At 41.5% G+C, this 22,714-nt stretch overlaps 1 protein-coding gene across 3 annotated transcripts in view; it reads left to right on the forward strand.

The window, feature by feature from the left end:
• ABCG1 (ATP binding cassette subfamily G member 1) overlaps positions 1 to 21,989 on the forward strand; it is a 93,981-nt gene extending 71,992 nt beyond the window's left edge. For all 3 annotated transcript variants that reach the window (XM_053310891.1, XM_053310892.1, XM_053310893.1), the window contains exons 10-15: positions 49 to 150; positions 907 to 1,075; positions 1,842 to 1,942; positions 4,374 to 4,532; positions 9,924 to 10,042; positions 13,332 to 21,989. In XM_053310891.1, the coding sequence (XP_053166866.1) occupies positions 49 to 150; positions 907 to 1,075; positions 1,842 to 1,942; positions 4,374 to 4,532; positions 9,924 to 10,042; positions 13,332 to 13,560 (879 nt within the window). In that variant the 3' untranslated portion in view covers positions 13,561 to 21,989. The remainder of the gene's footprint in view (positions 1 to 48; positions 151 to 906; positions 1,076 to 1,841; positions 1,943 to 4,373; positions 4,533 to 9,923; positions 10,043 to 13,331) is intronic.
• Positions 21,990 to 22,714: the final 725 nt, after the last annotated feature.

The following is a 22,714-nucleotide window of genomic DNA, read 5'->3' on the forward strand; positions in this document are numbered from 1 at the left end:
AAGAAGGTTCAGCATGTAACTTCATGGTGTGTGTGTGTCTTCCATCAGGATTCTTCATCCACGGAAGGATGTCATAGCTTCTCAGCCAGCTGCCTTACTCAGTTTTGCATCCTGTTTAAAAGGACTTTTCTCAGCATAATGAGAGATTCGGTAAGGCTGGTTTTAAGACTTTCTTTTAAAAAATCCCAAAGATGTATTATTAACAATTTTGAAACATAACACTACATTGTCCATACTGTGTGCAGAACATGAGTAGAACAAAAAAAATCAGTTTGTTGCCTTCAGTTCTGATTGTTGCATAATCTAAGTTAGGGATGTGCATGGAACCGGCTGGCCCAGTTCAGTTTGAGTCCAAACTGGTCTCAAACCTGACTGGACCAGTTTGGTCCGGCACCCCTCGACCTCCCCCAACCCCCCAGTTCGGTTCGGTCGGGGTAGGGGTGTTTGTGGATATTTTTATTGTTATTTTTTTTTAAAAAAATTAACCTTTTCTCCCCTCCGGGTGAGTTCCTTGGGATGGTGGGGGTGTGTGTGTCTGCGGAGCTTCCCCTCCCCCCCAGCCCGCCGGCCTCCGAAATCACCGCCTCCGGCCAGTTTGTCCTGGGCCATGCCAAGCATCTCAGAGGCCATTTGCATATAATTGCACATTGCACAGAGGGCTTCTAGGAGAAGGGAAGATAAATGAAAATCACCCCATCCCACCTCCGCACATGAGCAGTCATGCTTCAGAAGTGGAAATACAGTCCCTGTGGTCATGCATCCTTTGGTTGCACAGCCACAGTGTGTGGATGTAGGCCACCATCTGTATACTACATACCTACCTACACAAATGTGTACAACATGTCTTGCAGCAGTTGCTGAACCTAAAATGATGTCATCAAAAACATAATTTTGCCTTCCATTCAGGTCTTGACGCATCTGCGGATCACATCGCACATTGGAATTGGGCTGCTTATAGGACTGCTCTATTTGGGGATTGGAAATGAAGCAAAGAAAGTCCTGAGCAACTCCGGCTTTCTCTTTTTTTCCATGTTGTTTCTTATGTTTGCTGCTCTCATGCCAACAGTCCTTACATGTGAGTAATAATAGTGCTACTCTATAATCTACGATAAAGGCATTGGAGATGACATGAAATAAAAAGTTGGGGGCTTCTAACTCACAGTGCAGTGTTGTTGCAATTTGTGGGAATTTTGCTAATTTGGTCAGCTGACTTGGCTTGCATTCTTAGAATATTTTGAGCGTTTTAATTGATTTTGGGCATGCCAATTTAATGAACATTATTGTAGTGATTATTTTCTAAAACCTACCAGTTGGACATTGTTTTTATTCAAGGTCTACCACTTGGTCTGATCTAGAAGCCTTTTCAGCCTTTCTTCCTTTCTTCCTTTATTTATTTATTTATTTACTTACATTTTATATCCCACTCTTCCTCCAAGGAGCCCAGAGTATGTACTACATACTTAGGTTTTTCTCCTCACAACAACCCTGTGAAGTAGGTTAGGCTGAGAGAGAAGAGAATGGCCCAGAGTCACCCAGCAAGTCTCATGGCTGAATGGGGATTTGAACTCGGGTCTCCCCGGTCCTAGTCCAGCACTCTAGCCACTACACCACACTGGCTTCCTCCAGTGTTTTCAACCTTTAGTGTTTTCAGCCTTTACTAATCATTTTTCTGCTGGATAAATGAGGATTGGGAAGTATTTCCTGGGATCTGCTGCTTCCTGCTGTCAGTGAAGAAAGATCAGTGGGTTAGCACACACAATCAGTTGTCACATGTGCAGTAATGTAATACAGTATTGCTATAAATTTGACTTATTATTATTATTTTTAATTATTTGATGTAGTTCCTCTTGAGATGGGTGTTTTTCTTAGAGAGCATCTGAACTACTGGTACAGCCTGAAAGCTTACTATTTGGCTAAAACGATGGCTGATGTCCCTTTTCAGGTAAATATGGTTCTACATTCCACAAATGTACTTTTGTATTATAACAAGACAGATTATGGCACTTCCTAAATGCATTCTTCTGATGTGTACTGAAAGTGGTGAGGAAATGAGTTTGTTCATCATTTCTTACATGTGAGCAAACAGCCAGTTCCAGCCTCTCAGCTGTATATCACTGCTATAAGTTCTATTACTTGGTGCCTCAAGACTCAAGTGTCTTGAGTCTTTCCCATAAAAAGATTTAAACCCCTCAAAATCCAAAGTTGATTTTTTACAGGAAATACGTTCCCAGCACCTATTTGCTTGAAATGATGTGGGCAATATGCCCTCAGAAGTGGGTACCAGTCCTTGCTATTCTCATTCCATTGTTAAATAGCAAGAATGAACTACAGGTGAAACTCGAAAAATTGGAATATCGTGCAAAGGTTCATTAATTTCAGTAATGCAAATTAAAAGGTGAAACTGATATATGAGATAGACGCATTACATGCAAAGCGAGATAAGTCAAGCCTTAATTTGTTATAATTGTGATGATCATGGCGTACAGCTCACGAGAACCCCAAATCCAGAAAATTAAAATATTACATGAAACCAATAAAACAAGGATTGTAAATAGAACAATATCAGACCTCTGAAAAGTATAAGCATGCATATGTATTCAGTACTTGGTTTGGGCCCCTTTTGCAGCAATTACTGCCTCAATGCGGCGTGGCATGGATGCTATCAGCCTGTGTTATGGAATCAGCCTGCTGAGGTGTTATGGAAGACCAGGATGCTTCAATAGCGGCCTTCAGCTCTTTTGCATTGTTTGGTCTCATGTCTCTCATCCTTCTCTTGGCAATGCCCCATAGATTCTCTATGGGGTTCAGGTCAGGCGAGTTTGCTGGCCAATCAAGCACAGTAATCCCATGGTCAGTGAACCAGGTTTTGGTACTTTTGGCAGTGTGGGCAGGTGCCAAGTCCTGCTGGAAAATGAAGTCAGCATCCCCATACAGCTCATCTGCAGAACGAAGCATGAAGTTCTCCAAAATCTCCTGATAGACGGCTGCGTTGACCCTGGACTTAATGAAGCACAGTGGGCCAACACCAGCAGATGACATGGCTCCCCAAATCAACACAGACTGTGGAAACTTCACACTGGACTTCAAGCTTCTTGCATTGTGTGCCTCTCCATTCTTCCTCCAGACTCTGGGTCCTTGGTTTCCAAATGAGATGTAAAAGTTGCTCTCATCAGAAAAGAGGACTTTGGACCACTGAGCAACAGACCAGTTCTTTTTTTCTTGAGCCCAGGTAAGACGCTTCTGACGTTGTTTGTTGTTCAGGAGCGGCTTGACAAGAGGAATACGACATTTGAAGCCCATGTCCAGGATCCGTCTGTGTGTGGTGGCTCTTGATGCACTAACTCCAGCCTCAGTCCACTCCTTGTGAAAGTCCCCCACACTTTTGAATGGCCTATTCCTGACAATCCTCTCCAGGCTGCGGTCATCCCTGCTGCTTGTGCACCTTTTTCTTCCACACTTCCACATAACTTTCTATTGATGTGCTTTGATACAGCACTTTGGGAACATCCAACTTCTTTTGCAATTACCTTTTGAGGCTTTCCCTCCTTATGGAGGGTGTCAATGATGGTTTTCTGCACAACTGTCAAGTCAGCAGTCTTTCCCATGATTGTGATTCCTAATGAACCAGACTGAGAGACCATTTAAAGGCTCAGGAACCCTTTGCAGGTGTTATGGATTGATTAGCTGATTGGAGTGGGACACCTGGAGCCTAGACTGTTGAATCTTTTCACAATATTCCAATTTTCTGGGATTGTGGATTTGGGGTTCTCATGGGCTGTACGCCATGATCATCACAATTATAACAAATTAAGGCTTGACTTATCTCACTTTGCATGTAATGCGTCTATCTCATATATCAGTTTCACCTTTTAATTTGCACTACTGAAATTAATGAACTTTTGCACGATATTCTAATTTTTTGAGTTTCACCTGTATAAGGCTTCCGCCCTCAAAACTTTAAAGTTTATTTTTAGGAAACCCTGTACCTATTTACCTGAAACTTTGCAGGCTTCATGCCCTCATAAGGGACCACCCCTCCTGCTGTTTTCATCCCATTCTGCCAAAATAAAAAATATATATAGAGAGAGACCTATTTTTTTTCTACAGATTACTTAATATCAAAATACATTAGTACGCATGGAGAAGATGCTAGTAAACACTGACAGAGCAGGGCAGGTATGACATATGATGAGATGTTAAAAGGTCATAAGCATCACTGGATATTGGAAGGAAAGTTGCTATCCAATCAATATTCTAAAAGAATGGATATACCAAATTCATTTTGCCAAAATAATGACAAAAGTATATAACTTTTTATTTCACTTGTGACATAAATAACAGCATATTCACTGACATTCATTTGTTTGTTTCAGATTATGTTTCCTGTTGCTTATTGTAGCATTGTATACTGGATGACAGCACAACCATCAGATGCTCTACGGTTTGTCCTGTTTGCAGCTCTGGGGACGATGACATCACTAGTGGCTCAGTCATTAGGACTTCTGATTGGGGCAGCTTCCACTTCACTCCAGGTCCTAGCTCTGGATTTTTGGAACTCCTGCTTTTTTAGACAATTGTAACTTAAGATTTCATGCCATGCTTTGGAATTCTGGAAAAAGTTGTCTATAAAAAATTCTGGGAAAAGCTTTGAAAAGGGAGAAATGCTGTCCCTGAGCTAACCTAAAAGACCCTTTTCAGGGAAGTTCCTTAGCCGGACTGTTCCAACCAGTATATGCACTTTGTTTAAACTCATCCCTGGTCTGTTTGACAATGTGCAAGGCCAGAACTTCTGGAAAACATACCGAGATATCATACACTGCTATTGCCATGGAGCCATGGTCTAATTCTTAGCGGGGGGACCTGCGTTATTTCACTCTGAAAAGCACCAGATAACACTGTAAGCATGATTGCACCCATTTCCATTATTGGGAGACGGGGTACCCCACACTCCCAATCACAAAAACAGGCACAGTCATGCTTACAGTGTTCATCTCTTCAGAAAAATGCTGCTGTAAGCATCAACAGGCTCGGAGTGGCCCACAGGGCAACAGGGCATATTCCTGGTGCACCCCACCCGTGGGGTGCCCCTGCTCCCTGACTCCCACCCTTAATTACCCATTCTGCTCAAAACCTGGCACCCTCTTCATATACAATCCACCGCCCTCTCAGTGCCCCCAGTCCGGCCCTGAGCATCAAGAGTGGGAACAGGAAGCTGAGTGATAGACTGGGGGTGGGGGAGATTCTGCCCCACTGTAAGCGTGTACAATGGGAGTTCGGTGAACACCTGAACAGGGCTATAAAGAGCAAAGAATTCACAACAGCCCATGAAGAGCAGCACTGAAGTGCTCTTGTAGTGCAGGGATTATCAACGTTGGGTCTGCAGATGTTATTGGATTTCAGCTCCCATAATCCCCAACCAAAGGCCACTGGGGCTGGGGATTTTGGGAGTTGAAGTCCAAAAACATCTGGTGACCCAACATTGAGAATCCTTGCTGTGGTGTAATGAAATTGCATCACCCCAAAGGAAAACCTGGAAAAGTAAAAGCAGAGTACTAGATATCTGCAATGGAAATGTCATTTCTAAAGCCATCACCACCCAACTGTCTGTAATAGGATCAGGGCCAGGCTCAGATGAGGTATTGTGGATAGCCAAACCAGAACAAGTTTGTTCATTTTAGACATTTATCATTCATGGAGTGTCTAATGAAGCTGAAACTAGAAAACAGGTCAGGAGTAATTAATCCAGTAGAAAAGGCATGTTGGTAAGGTAATGAGGAAGATGGGGATCCAAGCAAGAACTCAAGGAGACTTGTTGCATGTGAGAATTGTATTTGGAAGCTGAATACTGGCAATACACGAAAGCTGAACTGAGTTCTTGGGATAAGATATAGACCAGAACTCTGCTTCTAAGTTTATTCCTGTACAGAAGCAGCGAACACCCTGCAAACAAGAGCCCAGAGGAAGGGGTGGAGCTCTTAAGCTGCTGTTCTAGGGATGTGCAGAATGTTCAGGGACAGAACGTTCTGAGCTCAGAATACGCCATTCCAGGTGTTTTGAGCTCAGGACAGAACATCCCTAAAAAGGGGGACCTGTTCCAAGCTCGGAATGGAACAAATCTGTTCTGTTTGGAATGTTTCAAGTGTTCCAACTTAATTTTTTCTTCTTCTTTTAGATAGAGCAGACCTGCTAGGTGGCAAGAGGTGCCTTTAACATTAAATTAATGGAAGCACTTACAGGTACTACAGGTACCTTTTAAAATTAGATTAATTGAAGCCTTCTCTTACCACCAGCGGTAGCACCAGCACTATGCAAGCTGCCGCAGCACTCTTAGCAGCATTCCGGTAACGCCAGCACTGTGCAAGCTGCCGTGGCACTCCAGCCAGTGTCCCGCGCAGCAGCAGCATGTCTCTGACTGGAGCTCACCTGGCCTCTGTGCACGTGCCGCCGCACAAGATGCCAACCGGAGCACCAGAGGGGCTTGCACAGTGCCAGCATTACTGCTTGCTGATGGTAAGAGAGAGCTTTGATTAATTTAATTTTAAAGGTGCTTGTAAGTGCTTCCATTAATTAAATGTTAAAGGTACCTCTCACTGCCCCCCAACACCACCCTTAAAGGTAAATTGTGCTGTCAAGTCGATTTCGACTCCTGGCGCCCACAGAGCGCTGTGGTTTTCCTTGGTAGAATACAGGAGGGATTTACCATTGCCTTCTCCCACGCAGTAGGAGCTGATGCCTTTCAGCATCTTCCTATGTTGCTACTACCCGATACAGTACCAGCGGGGATTCAAACTGGCAACCTTCTGCTTTAGTCAAGCATTTCCCCACTGCGCCACTTAAGGTGACAACACCATCCTTACTATCTTTAAAAAACACACAACATTTTAAGCCGCAATGCCTTCCACATGCAGCCTACATGTGAGAAAACTGATTGCTGAGCAAACTTGAGATGAGTGTTGCACCAGAGTAAATCCTTCTCCAGCCATGATTTCCTGAGTTAAAAATCCACTCAAAGAGGTTGGTTAAAATTGAAAAGAACAAAAAAAGAAAAATAAACTTTATTCAAAATACTACAGACTGTTTCCATCGGAGGCAGCTTTTAGTTACAGGTAAAAGGAACACTCAGTAGCTGCAAGAATACTTCTAAAAGCACCCTCAGATGATATTGGGGTAGCACACTTTAAAAATCATGGTTACCCAGCCACAAAGTACATCGATGTAAGAAAATACAAAAAGCACCTTTTAAGAGTTTACAGAGACTTTTGCAACACCCTGTTGGAATGGCGTCAGTTCAGCATTTCTTAGCTTCATTGCATTACAGATAAAACACCATAGAGTAGTTACAAGGATTGGTAATGCACGCCGAAGGAAAATAAGTTTCTCACGCGAACTAACTAGCAAACTGTTCCCTAGACTAAATCCCCTTTTCCTTGAAAACTCACTCCTCATTTTATGAGCTTCAAGTATCCTGCAATCCTGTGTCTCAAGGATCTGCATTCCTTTTCAGTAACCAACTCCATGGCTACCCATCCTGTTGCAAGCTGAGCCTGGTTTCAACTGAACAAAGGGGAGTTCTCTTCTTGCCACATGGCCCACAAGCTCCCACCCACCGTGTGCTGAGTGGCTGATCCCTAGCCTGTCAGTCAGGACAGGGTACACTTCCGGTCCATTCTTTACAGGAAAGGAAAGGCTGTTACTGCCTGATCGTTACACTCACTAAGTTCCCAGCCTGAGGATGCATTATACAGTATCCATGTTACACAGTATCCATGTTACACAATATCCACGTTCTGAGGTTTGGAAGGGAAGATACCATGGTAAAGTCTTAGCAGCAAACTAGATGTAGTAGTAGTACAGTTGGCCTTCGCCAACCGTGAGGGTTCTGTCCCGGGAAACCGTCGCAGTTGGTGAATTCGTGGTTGTGAAGCAATAGGGAATCACTGAAAATGGGGTTAGGGGAATCATGGTCGCAAAACAACTGAAAAATACAGTAAAAAGTAGAAAAAAAATCACTCCCTGACCACCAGAAATGGCTCCCCGACCCCCCAAATACCCCCAAACATCCCAATTAAAAAAAAAAATGTTGCCAGACCATGGATACTCGGGTTGCAGTTGGTGAATTGGTGAGGGCAGACACAGTTTCCCTGTTACAGATACTCAAATCCGTGATTGAGAAAACAGCGATTGGCAAGGGATGACTGTAGTAGTAGTAATAAAAATAAACTTTTGTTAGCCACCCCATAACAAATTGTTCTGTGGACAGCACACAACACAGCATTAAATCGCCAAATAAAAACACATAACACATTAAATCATAACAGACACAAAGGGGGAAAATAATTTTTTTAAACTTTATTAAAAATCAGTTTTAAAAATCAAATCAAAGATGTGTGAATACATCTCAACATCTTTTGTGTTTTGTTCTGCTAAAAGCAGCCATGCAGGGAAGCCATTTAGATTTGGGCTGTGATTTGGGCTGTGAGGGGGGTTAATCTTTTCCTGCCATATTAATTCCCCAGTGCAAATCATAAACACACATACACCTTAGAGCTACTATTATACATTATGGAAAACATGCACACTGGTTTTGTGGGGGTACATAAGAACAGCCCTGCTGGATCAGGCCCGAGACCTATCTAGTCCAGCATCCTGTCTCACACAGTGGCCCACCAGATCCCTTTGGGAAGCCCACAGTCAAGAGGTAAGGTCATGCCCTCTCTCCTGCAACTGTTCCCCTGCAACTGGTATTTTGCATTTTGCATCTGAGTTGTTCCCCTACAACTGGTATTTTGCATTTTGCCTCTGAGGCTGGAGGTGGCCTATAGCCACCAGACTAGTAGCCACTGATAGATGGATTTTTCTAAGTTCCATTTAAAGCCATCCAAACTAGTGGCCATCACCACATCCCGTGGCAGAGAATTCCATAGATGTATTATGCACTGTGTGAAAAAAATATTTCCTTTTGTCGGTCCTAAATTTCCTGCCCTTCAGTTTCATGGAATGGCTTCTGGTTCTAGTGTTGTGAGAGAGGGAGAATTTTTTTTCTTTGTCCACTGTGTCTATTCCAAGCATAATTTTATATATCTCAATCATGGTTCCCCATAGTCGCCTCTTTTCCAAACTAAAGAGCCCCAGATGCTGTAGCCGTGCCTCATAAGGAAGGTGCTGCAGGCGGTCAGAAGGGTACATTTTACCTTCTGTGGCTAATAGCAGGTTGGGCAATTGATATGGAGAAAAGGGTTAAATCCTCCCCCTCCCCCACATCAAGGCCTCAGGCGCAGGGGAGGAGATGTCAGGACATGCATTCACTTATCCCCACATCACATCTAGGTTGGTTCATAACGTAGAGGATATTGTTCATTGCTTGGAGAATGTTTGCTGAATTAAGCCTCTTGCAGTTATTGAAGATGTTTAAAAGCAAGAACTATATTGATTCTCTTTTGGCTGGTTAATAAGCTGTAATTAATATACTGTATCTGCCAGCAAATAAAGATTTTAGTTAAGTAAATATACTGCTTACCAATGATTAAATCAATTTAATTGATATAAACAAACAGTGATCTGAGGTTATTTTGAAGTTAATTATTGCCGAGAAACCCAGCTTAAGTCTGCAATCTGGCACACAATCTCATGCTTAGGCCCCTCAAATGTCAGAAGTTATTTATTTATTAAAACATTTTTATACCGCCCAAAACTTACGTCTCTGGGTGGTTTATAACAGAAGTTATCTGTGCATAGGTACTATGCATCTAACTGATACCAAGGTTAGACCCCAACAATTACCTTGTGTAAGTAAGAAATGCATGAAGTGTTTACAACAGATACCATTGGCACTACAAAGTCTTTCAATAAGGATAATTCCAACAAAAGCATGACACATTTTTTCATGGTGAATCTTTTGTTTTCTGCCTGTTTTCTTTTTAAAGGTGGCAACATTTGTAGGTCCTGTTACAGCCATCCCAGTTCTCCTCTTCTCAGGATTCTTTGTCAGCTTTGATACCATTCCAGCATACCTTCAATGGATGTCCTACATCTCATATGTCAGGTATATTTCAAGGATGACTGTCACTTCTTCAAGTATACCTGTGATAAGGTTTTACCATTGTGAAGTATTCGTGTGTTTGGTGCTAACACTTTTCAAATAAGATATATTTGTTAAGGGATGGTTGGAAGAAAAACTGAGTGTAGTTTGACTTTGCAGCAGCTATATATGCCCAAGTCAGTTAGACCCAGTGGGTAACATATTGTGCTTGGGTCTGAGATCTCTGTGTTCAAAACTCAGCTAAGTAGACTCCTAGAGTGACCTTGGGAGGTGGCACATTCTCCATCTGTATTATGCAGATGCACAAGTTGGGGTTTTCTGTCTCATAGAGTTTTTATAGAAATTACATAGAACAATAGTAATGGCCCCAGTTTACAGATCCTTGCATATTTGCCTCAATTCCCCAGTGAGGTTCACCTGGCTTCATCATTTTGTTCTTTTAGATGCCAGATGAAGACCTTTTTGTTCACTCAGGCCTTTACATTTTAAATTTTGATCTGATTTTTAAAATGTCTCTTAAATTGTTTTGTACTGTGCTTTGTATTTTCTTTCTCCTCTTTTTTTTTTGGTCCGTTATGATTTAATGTGTTGTGTGTTTTTATCTCATGTTTTAATGTTGTGTTGTTAAGTCGCCCAGAGAACAATTTGTTAAAGGGCTGCTAGCAAATAAAGTTGTTGTTATTGTTATTAATCCAGTCCTCTCACCTGCAACTTAGTGCTGTTGAAGCAGAATTCATTGGCCAGCTGTTTAGTGGGTTTACAAAGCATCAATCCAGTGAGGATGTTGTTTGTGCAATCCTGGATATGGGATTTGTTTTGGTTTGCATGCAGCACCTATTTGTACATGTGAACTTCACCAAAGTGCTCTATATATGGAAGCTGCCTCTGCATGTAGATTGCGCTTACTTAACGGCAGCATCTAATAATATTTGTTGATCCCTCCCCCCATTTTTTTTTCAAAATACAGAGGTCATTCACACAATCAAAAACTGTATTCTACCTGGGTTTGGGAACTATGTGTGCTCCCAATTTTCAGTTGTGTGGAAGCAAGGTAAGAGGAAAACCTGCATAGCTTTTCATCCTACCTTGCTTCCACACAATCACTTCTACCCAGGTTTTCCTCTTACCTTGCTTCCACACAACTGAAAATTGGGAGCACACACAACCCCCAAATCCAGGTATAACATAGTTTTTGATTGTGTAAATGACCTCACAATGTTTCAGCTACCTATTACTGATATTTTATGAGTTTGTTCCCCATTTTACCCACATTGGTGGAGCCATAGCTCAGTGGTAGAGGATCTGCTTTTGGATGAAGAAGACCCTAGGTTCAATGACTGGACTCTCCAGTTAGGGCAGGGAGAAACTCACTCCCAGAAACCTCAGAGAGCTGCTTCCAGTCAGAATAGAGGCTACTGAGCTAGATGGACCAAAGGTCTGAGCTAGATGGACCAAAGGTCTGAGCTAGATGGACTAAAGGCAGCTTCCTATGAAATGCCCGTGAATAGCTTAGTTGAGGACCAAACTGCACATTAAAGGCACACACACACACACACACACACACACACACACACACACACACACAGAGGCAACCCAGCCTGGGTTAGGCTGCGTGTGTGAAACATCGGGAGTGAGGTTGCTCCTGGCACTGCATTCACTCTAAGCCCCACTTTCAAACTTGGCGTTTAGCCAAGTTTAAGTGAACCTGCGGTTTGCTTAACCTTGGCTGACGATCATTTGGGTGATCACTGCCGGATTAAACAACTTTCCCCTGGCCCACCACCATTTTTGACAGTGAGCTGGAGGTGGGAGGGAGGAGCAGCTGCACTGAGCATGGAGAATGCTCTTAACTAGAGCAGCTGCAGTGATCGTGCTCTGGGGCACCCTGGGATGCAGGCAGGGGAAGTCTGCCCACTCCCAGCGTCTTCCTCTGCCACACCACTGTTCATGAGGGCACATGGTTTGGCGGAGGGGATGATGGTAGCTGCGCATCTGCCAGGGAAGGCAGGCAAGCTCATGTCTTCCCTGAAGCCTGCCCACCGATCCCAACAAGGTCATGTGCACGGCCTCATTATATTGATAACATGATTCACCCTGGAATGCTTGATTTTTCTTCCCTAAATAACCCGTTGCAGTGGGTTATTTCTGGATCAGGGCCATTACATGCGGAGAGTTACTTTAACCCGTTGCTCCTGCCACAATCTTGACCTAATCCCTCCTCCATGGCTGCTATTTAGGGAAGCAAAAGCAAGCATCGTGCCATTTAATGTAATTTGTAGATTTGTCCAAAGTTTCACAGTGAGCATAATGATTGAGCAAGAGTTTGAAACAGCATCCAAGCCTAGCACTGTATTCCCACTATGCCACATATGGGCATAACAACAACATTGTGGTAACAACCGCCAGCAGAAATTAAGCCTACTGGTATTATCATTTTGACTTTTGTAGCTTGGGTTTGGTACTATATGCAGATCCTGGCTGATGTAAATATAATTAAGAATATGGCCAAGCCTTCAAGCAAGAATCAGTACATGCACTATTGCTATAAGATCTTTGCTTTTTGAAAAATGGTATATACCTCTTGGATATTTGTGGGAGTAAGGCAGCATGAGAGTATGACACTAATCCTGTATGAACTGTACTGTTAATCTATAGCACTAACTTTTAACTTGTAAAGCACTCCATGATCTGAGGCTGGGTTGCCTTAAGAACTGCCTCACCTAGGTCAGGGGTTCCCAACATTGGGTCCCCAGATGTTGTTGCACTGCAACTCCCATCTTGCTGTAGTCCAACAACATCTAGTAACCCAAGGCTGAGAATCCTTGACCTAGATGAGTATACTTGTGGTTTATGATTGGCCTCTCATGCTCTCCTCTCTAGCTATTCTGATTTCTGTTCAGTTAGCAGCTCGCCCTGTGGTATAGGGCAAAGGGCTCTATAAAGGTATAGGGCCCTGTGTTGTAGCGGAAATAGCTGCTATAAACCTTTCTCCCCAGAGAGGTTCAGTAGACTCACCCACCCACCTTACCTGCTTTTAAATGAACTATTAAAATGTTACAGTTCCACAAGGCTTTTAACTGACTCTACTTTTAATTTTATATTTTATTGCAACTGTTTTACATAATCCTTTTGTTTAGTTGCTTGTGGTTTTACTGTGTTTTATTTTTGTTAGCTGCCTTGTGAGAGCTTGGTCTGAAAGGCAGGATAAAAAAATCATTTAAGTACATGATACATTCAGTAAATCCCTTGGTCTGCTTTGAGTTTAACTTACGCACTTTCTTTCTTTCTCTAGATATGGGTTTGAGGGTGTCATTCTTTCCATCTATGGTTTGGATCGAGAAGATCTCCACTGCGACAAAGATGATACTTGCCACTTCCAAAAATCAGAGGCTATCCTCAAAGAGCTGGATGTAGAAAATGCTAAACTTTACTTGGATTTTATTGTGCTTGGAATTTTCTTCATCTCCTTACGCCTCATTGCCTATTTTGTCCTCCGATACAAAATCCGAGCAGAGAGGTAGAGAGGAAGCAAATGCAATTTGCTAGTAGAAAGAACTTTAGACATGCAGTGATGGACTACTGTTATTGTCTGATTGTGGCAGACAAGTCTCCAGTGCCCAGTCGTAAATGATGTTGTGATCTAGCCATGTCCTGTTGGATTAGTGGATGCCTAGCTATGGTAATCAGTCCAGTTGGGTTTGATCATGATTTTATTATACTTTCTAGTTTTATCTAGGAAGAAGGGAATTTTTAAAATGCAGTTTAGAACCTGAAAAAGTGTCACTACTGATCTCATGGAACGTATTTCTCTTAAGGTAGCTCTAGTTCTTACAGAAAGGTATAAAATGGCTGGGCATATTTCATTATGTTCTATCAGCTACCTAGTGGAAATGTGAAGAATGTACAACAATCTCTTACTTTTGCATCCAGACTTCATCTTTGCTCATTACCTGAATTTCTGCAAGTCTTTTCCCCACAAGAAATCCACCAGGAAAGCAGAAATCTACAAATTTTTCACATGCTAAGAAAAATACATTTTTTAAGAAGACACAAGTAATTTGATATTTGTTCAGTACCTACAGAGTTCTGGAGCTTTAGTCTCATGAGCTGGTCTCATATGGCACAATTGTAATATGGGGATAAAACAACAAATTCCAAGTGAATGCTGTAAAAGAATTCTAGAATGCAGAAGGTATGCCTATAAGCAGTCCACAGGTGATTCCTTCTAATATTCTGTTCTTGCAATAGCTTTTCAATCCAGTTTTCTTGTGGTATTTTAAATATTCATTATCTATATTAACTACCTCCCATGAATCCAGAAGAAACTAAGAATTCCACTGCAGGCAATTTGATGCAGTCTGGGGAAAAGAAATCAGACCTCAAAGCCTGTTTAAATGTTTTATAACGCAGGTCATGGCAAATGGAAGGACTGTCAGTGGTCCAATGTTATGAATGCTTGTGGAATGGTAAAAAGTCCCTGGGCTGTTCCAGACAACACTTCCTTGGCCCATGTGATTAAAAGGGGGACTATTAACCCAGTTCTTACCCATTTACAATTGGTTTTCCTTCTAAACGAAGTCAACTTTTCTCATAAAGTTGTTGCTGAATAATCAGAAGAGTCTGTATTCTGATTTCAGCAAATCTAAAGTGCCTCCATATATTCTGGCAGAATTTCATTTTGTAATTATGGCTTTTCACAGCAGTTTAATGGAGATCATTATCTGGACAACTAACACTGTAGGAGGAGAGCATGGCACCCTAGATTTGGAAGAGATCCAAATGTCACATTTACCTCAACCCAATGCATTCAGGCTGGGAAGCTGCATGATATTACGTTGACTTTGTTAGTGAATCAAATAAAGCTGCTCTTTGGTGGAAGTGGTTTTATTTCAGCATCCCATTCAGAATCTAGATAAAATGGCTAATTTGAAGAAACCGGATCACAGTGTGGCAGGTATTTAGATATCCTCTTGTACACCTAACTCAGCAAGCTATTTTGACCATTCCAGAAAGATCTCTGTTAACTGCTAGAGTTAAGCCAGATTTTTTTTTCCAAGTTAGAAGACTGAAGGTGAATTGCAGGCTCCCAGGGAGGTTAATGGTATTTTTTAATACAAATTGAACTATTTTGTGAAATCCTTTATACTGTTAGAGGTTAAATGTGGTTTGCCTTTTATGTATGAGATGATCCATACCTACACCACAAACCAGAGACTTGTAGGCTGACATCCAGGAACCCTGAAGGCCTTGTTTATTCAAAATAAACAGTGATCTGTTTTGGCAGCATATCCCCAAAGTCGTGTACTCCAGAGTAATTACTATTGCTTTAGTGTAATCTGATTATTGCAAATGAGTTGGATGTCCCCAAATCTATTTTCATAAATAAGGTGAAATGGTGATTTAAAAAAAAATTACATCAGCAAGTTATGTTAAAGGCAGAACCTCTTCAACTTAGTTATTAACATAACAAGCTGATTATTGTACATATTATTCTCACCATAATTATCTTGGTGATGCTGTTTTCTCCCCATTTAGTGAAGATCAACTTTCCAGAACCTCAGACTTCTATAAGTGCATCAGATTATTGTGACAAGAAAGTCTTCTGTTTTGCATGTCATGAAAATCCATTGTGTTGGGTTTTATTCCAGTGCCTCCTTTATCAGAAAGCTGTAGAGGATTTTTAATATGTTTAAGGCAGCTCATATTCTGAATGTAATAATCATATTAGATTGGAATTGAGGAGTGTGTTAAATCCTCTAATCCCCTCCCTCCAGGAAACAGTCTGATGAAAAACAGAACAGGTACACACCAACATGCTAATAAGAGAAAAAGTAGAAATGTAGGCATCTCCTAGGATACGTTGACGTTCAAAGTTGATGTTAGACATTTCTCTTTTCTCTTGGGGTCACTTCTGCGCTTGGTTCATCGGGGCCAATAAATCTCTTGTCAGTGACAAGAAAGTCCCAGTTGTCCTCTTTATCCATGTATTTAACCAGATATGATTTATCGTCATGAGCATCTTAAGGCTCCTCTTCCAAGCATAGCTAGGAAGAGGCAAAGGGCTAAATCTCCCTAAAGCAGTAGAATGTGACAAGATGGATAACATAGAAGACAACTTCTTTTAAAATTAGCTTCTTATTTATGGAACTTATTTTTATAGCCCTTAGTTGTTGAGCACCTAACTAAAAGAATGCTATGGGTCACAATCCAGTAGCCACAGCTTCTATGCCACTCCCATTTATTTCAGTGGGGGTTGCAAGGGATTCTATCCCAACTGCATCAGAACAAATTCAGAATGTGCTGTAGCAGTGCATGATGATGTATGCCTATGCTGTGTGAAATGTAGTCATTTGTAGTATTCATATTCCCTAGCTGCTGTCCAGTCTGACATACTTGCCATCCTTTTTGGTGTTGCTGCTGGCAGAACCTTGGGCTAAGAAACTACTGCAGATCTTTGCTAACTATCCTGAATATTTTTTTTATTTTGTTGTAGCATCATTCTATATAGATTCAGGAGCAAATTCTCTCTTCACCCTAGCGTCTATCATTGTACTGTACTTTTGAGTCCACGTGCAGTCACAGAAGGTGGCAAATTGGGAGGCTGAGCAAGATAAGAATGGGACAATCTTTGCTGAAAATGCTAAGGGGTGCAAAACAACGCCCACCTCCTTCAAGCCCCAGTCATGCTTGATGAGTGTAGGTTACACTCTGCTCATGTTACTGTAGAATGTTCCTTGCAGCAGATGGTAGTGCATAAGTACTAGCCCTGGCCCACAACGGAGGGCTTAGTGTCTACCCATTGCCTTGGCTGAGAAGAAACAAAGAGCAGCTCACTGTCCCTCAGCCAGTTGAAGGAGCCAGTGGACAAATGTGGGGAGGCGGTACTGCTGCTTGTACTGCACAGCACTGGCCTTCCCAGCATTCTCTTACCTGTTGGGTAAGGAATGGTGGGGAGGAGAGGGGAGGAGCAAAAAAGAAAACTTCCCCCTTTCTTTGTTCTGCTTCCCCCTCTCCCCACAAAATCCTTCTCTCTCTTCATGTGCCTTCTCCAGTTGGGGTGTTGGCGGCCAGCAAAAGCCATGGATCATGGTCCCTAGAATCATGGATGATATCTTCTGTGTCCATTTCTAGCCATTATTTCCGGTCACCCATCCATCCCTCCTTCTTTCTCTTGATCTTTTTCCTGCTAGCTTTCCTTTTGGCATTAGTTGTGGTATTTGGTAATTTACTCCTCTGAGAATATGTCCACAATACTCCTGTTTACATCTCAATTATCTGTATTATTTGTTTATCTGTTTTTGCTTTTCGAACTACTTCTTCATTTGTTGTTCTGCGGATCCATTTAATCTTGAGTATTCTTCTGAAACACCCCGTCTCAAAAGCTTCCAGTTTTTTATGTGCTTCTTTCTTGATGGTCCAGGTTTCACATCCATACCGGAGAAAAGACCTGATGTAGCATTTCATCATTCTGTTATCTAATGACAGAAAATCCTTGAAAGCCCTTATTTGTATTTGTCTAAATTTGATTCACATGACTTCTCAAGGCTATTCACACACATGTGTAAAACTGGGCTAAGGAAGCCCAGCCCAGTTTTGCACACGCGTGTGAACCACCGGAATCGGGCCTGATCCCATTGGCTCTACAGTGGCAAACCTGCCTATTTGGCCACCCTGTAAACTGAGGTTAAGGGAGTGAGCGCTCCCTTAACCAAGCTTATTTGCTCATGTGTCAACTGCGGCTGCTTGCAGCCATGGCTGGCACACTCGGGGTGTGTGTGTCCCCCACTCGTGCAGTGCATTATTGGAGCTCCAGGGGGTGGGGTGATGTGTGGTGGTGCATCTCAGCACCCCAACCCTTGGAGCTGCTGGGAGCAGCTGCTTGTCATCTCAGCAGGCTATCTGCCCACCCAGGGAAGGGGAGACAATCATCTGCAGGGAAAGTAGGTTTAACCCACCTTCCCCACAGCCCACCCATGAGCCCTTCTCACTGATTGTGAGAAGAGGCTCTACATCTACCCACAAAGTCCATAACCTGCATTTCATTTTGGCTTTGTGTTTGTTAGTGCAACAACAAGCATCATCTTAAGGCAGATGTGATAATGTCTGAGAATGAGCAGCAGTTTCTAGAACCCATGGGTTCCACAGGTATCTATTGTAAAAGTAGTCCTTAATGAGTTCCTGTTAACACTTGTTTTGGTGTTTTAGATTCTCATTCACGATGTACGTGAGATTGCAGGGATGGCATTTAGAAAATAGCATAGCACTGAATTCCTTATTTTATTTTAGGGTGTAATTATGTATAATTTGTGTTAGAATTTGTGTGTCATTATCACTTTTCAGCCACATATCCATCAAATGTACTGTGAATGCTTCCAATAATTCTTTCTGAGGGGTGTTTCAGAAAGAGAAAAAGTTATTTGTAAGTCTTAATTGGAAAATAATTTCTTCAAGTCTTTACTGGAATGTCATGCCAGGGGCACAACGAGATCAGGAGCATCCAAGAAAATTTCTAAATACAGAGCAAGCACACAATTTAAAAAGTCATTTTTTTGTTATGTGCTTGCTGGTGAACCAGATGCTTGTGTCAACTGCATACATTTATTAAGCAAGTGTGGAACTTATGTGTATATATTTTTCTATTTGTGAAGCAACCCTGTATGTGTATTAGCCATTGTTTTCCTCACCAGAAGCAAGGTGGAAAGACTATGTTTATTGAAAAGTGTCTTGTAGGAGTCACTGTCCACAATTTATGAACCATGAGGGAAGAGGTCTCAGTCCCAACATTTTGGTGTTTGCTGACAGAGCACATTGCAACATATTTGTCAGAAACAGATACTAGCGGCTTGGAGGTCTCTGTTCTTCTCAAAATGCATTTATCTCATCCATGGAAAATGTTAGGAGCTGCCTACTCAATAGTCATAATATAATCGTAGCACACAGAACCAAGGATCCTCCACCCCTTGTTAACTGTGAATTAAATGATGACATTAATTTACATAGAATGGAATTAAACCTTTTTCAATTGGCAAGAACTGGCTTCATGGTGCTTTATACTACAGCCTGTATTAACTTTGCCAGTATGCCCATTCTATATTTTCAAAATTAGAATTAATGTTTGGGGTTTTTCCCCTGCATTCATTTGAATGCTTTAATTTCCCCAAAATATAATACAGTATATATGTCTGGCTAAACTTATTTCATGGCTAAAAATGTCATTTACTCAGCTGCACCTCTGTAATTGGCAGAGAGAGAGAGAGAGGAGGCAGAACATCTGCTTCGTATAGTAAACATGAGACCATAATCCTGCCTTCATTGAAAGTTATATTTTTCCATTGATCACAATGTTAGTCAGGACTTCAGGACAGTAGTACTTCTTTTAACTTTTATCTGGGATTGATATAGCCTACCAGCTCTCTTATGGGGGCTTTAGCACAAATACATAGAAATGTCAATTTTGAATGTACCTTTTAAACAAATATTTAGCACTGTCATTCTTGATCCTGGGCTGTTAAACCCACTGGCAGCCATGATTCTAAGATTATACATGCCCTATATGCCCCTCTACACCAGCCGTTCATCAGTTGTATATACATCCATCAGTTGGACTGCTGACTAAGAAGTAGTATTGTGTTTTCCATTCATTTGGCAAATTGTATCATTTGAATACTCAGTATGTGAATCTTGCTCTGAAACTCTGTTATAGGAAGGTTCCTGGTTGATCAACTAGTGGACTGGAATAATTCTGCTTGCATTGCAATAGTAAAAACTGAGAAATGTGTATAAGAAATCAAATACTACTAATTGTTAATTACACCTATCAGCCCCCCGCCAAAAAAACCCACAAAACCCAAACATATACATATTTTTTTTCTCCCACTGCTGGAAACAATGCCTGTGAAGTTACAGTAACTATCACAGTTTCTTCTTAGGTGTTGAAACATTTGCTCCATGGTAAAATTTGAGCATACCATAGAACACTTCAAGGCTGTGGCAGTTGATTTTGCAACCAGTCCTGGTATGAATTTTCTAGCATCAGTGATATTACACCTGTCCTTTACAAAGGACACAATCCAGCTCATGTTAAGCACAAATTAACTCCGAATGATTTCAGTGGGAGAAATTTAATAATATCCTTAATTCCCAATTAAATCAACAGGACTTAAAAATGCTTAACTTGGACTGAATCGTGCCCAAACTGCATGTTGTTGTTTAAAAACAAAAACCAAAAAAAAAACAAAAACCAGCAGCAAATATAGCCAAGCATGTCTTGCTGTTTTGGACACAAAGAAGATCTTGAAACTATGAATAATCTGATCCAAACTTTAGTTGAACTGATGGGAAACGAGCAAGACTGTAGATTATGAAGTGGGCCATATGCTTCCCTACCTCAGCAAGAGTTCAAACATTTGAAATGAAAATAGGATGAAGACTGCTGTGTAGACTTAACAATGGTAGCTGAACAGTTCTTATTCATTTATTTCCTCCCATTCTACTCAAACCCAAAAAGTGCTTCAACAGAAGCCTTTCACATATGATCAGTGAATGCATGGAAGAAGGGAGTCAGGATTGTGCCTGCAGTGCCCTCTCCTGAATTCCTGCCAAAGATGCGAATAGAGCCTATAATTCTATGCACATAGGCTCTTTCTGTAGCATTGTGAACCTTGCAAAAGGCAGTGTCTCGGACCATGCATTTGTGCATAGGCTCTGTTCAGACTTTCAGCTGAACATGCAAATACCAGGGGTGGGGGCCAGTGGTCTGGATCCCACTCCCTCCAGAACACATTCAGCACTTGCATGTGTGTCATGTGAGAAGAGCTACGTATTTGTGCTTTTCAATGGTAAAAGGCAAAAATTAGGAAATTGTGGTTCAAAAATCCTTAAAACGTGTGCATTCCATATATAGGCAGTCCCAGATTCTCAGCATTTTCTCAGTTTAAGTCTTCAAAGCCAGTTAAAGCCTCAGTGAAGCCTTCGCAACACTCATGACTCAAAGCTCTAAGCTGTCTGAAAACATACTGAGGCTGCTTCTGACTCTAGATGTGATGAAGTGTACATTCTCAAGGATTCCACCCCCCTATCATATAACGTTGATACTATCCTTCTCCTTTTAGGAACCCGCCAATACTACATAGTCTGATGTGTTCCTTCCCTTTTTCAAGATTTGTCAAAATTTTACTAACCCAACAAAAGAGATACAAAAACCTCATCTCTGTAGCTTTAAAAGGAACACAGAATTATTGAAAAAAGAGAGTGTTTCTTAACAAGGAGAAGGTCTCCTCTGTGTGGGGTACAGTGTGACAGTATTGCTAACTGTTTGGTTGTTTTTCTTCCCCCTTTCTTAACTTGTTTCAAACTATTTGTGCAATACTGGCTCTCGGTTGTGGTGAACTGATGCCCTTAAAACTTATTTAGTGATTTAAGATATCTGTATGTGTTTTTTTTTAATTCTTAAACAAAAAGCAAGAGTCAATGCAAGTAATTTGTCAAAAAAAAAATCAGCGTGCTGAAGTGTGCATATGTTGTATATCGACTAGTTCTTCTCGGATGTGTAATGCACACTGCATTACTTTGGATTCCTGTTGGTTTTGCTGTTCTAGAGAACTGCTGCTGCTTGCACGCTGTGATATATTTGCACTGTTGTAGATATATGTAAACACTGTCCTTTTCCCCAGGTGGCTTGTTTAACTTTTGTAGTTCAGACAATGTAACTGATTGAACTACGTGTACCTAATTCATGTACCTACAGAAAAGATTTAGGATGTTGGGCATTCTAACTCTATACTTTAAATAAATTAACATTAAAGGCGTTGTACATTTCTGTATAGTTAATTCCTATAGGATATTTGTATGTGCATTATTTTCCAAATTAGAGCTCTTGTTTTCTGAAAATGGAGAACACTTATAATGTAATACAGAATGAATAAAATAAAGTATTGCTATTTTCAGATTATTACCTTGGTTCCTCTTTTCATCTTAATGTGAAATGGCTATATAAAATACCCCTTGGAAAGTACTTTTCAAAACTAGAATCTATCTTTAGTACCATTTTGAAACATGGGACCCACAGTGAGTGTGTGTGTGTGTGTGTGTGTGTGTGTGTGTGTTCTCTTTTTCTAGCTCTTTCCTTTCCTTTCCCTCCACATTTTTTCCTCTTTATTTTTCTCCTTCTAAAAACAAAATCCCTCCCTAAACAAAAGGAAACTAGTACTGGTGCTGCCTACACACAACCCAGCTTAAACTGGTGTGTGACCCACTTACGGTTCCCAAGCAGTCCACCAGCTGAAGAGCCATGCTCTAGAACAGTGGTTCCCAACTCCCACCAGCCCCCACTACAATTGATTGTGGCTGGAAATGATGGGAGTTGTACTCCAGCAACATCTGGATGCCCCCAGGTTGGGAACCACTGCTCTAGAACATAGTTTCTCAACCTCTAGTACATGTACCCTGGGGGTACATTAGACACAGGCAGGGGATACAGCTGAAGGGCAGAGAGGAAAGAGGCCCAGCAAGAAGGGTGGAGAGAAAAATGACTGTTTGCCTTTGCTTCTCAAGCTTGGCTGCTGGGTACTGCCTAAATGTGAAGAACGGGGTCTTGGGGTAGAAGGGCGGTAACGTTAAGGATGCTCCAACCTATTTCACACTCCTCTCATCTCCAAGCTTAGCTCAAGGTTTAGA

The sequence above is a fragment of the Hemicordylus capensis genome, chromosome 3 (genome assembly GCF_027244095.1).
Source record: "Hemicordylus capensis ecotype Gifberg chromosome 3, rHemCap1.1.pri, whole genome shotgun sequence".
NCBI lineage: Eukaryota > Metazoa > Chordata > Lepidosauria > Squamata > Cordylidae > Hemicordylus > Hemicordylus capensis.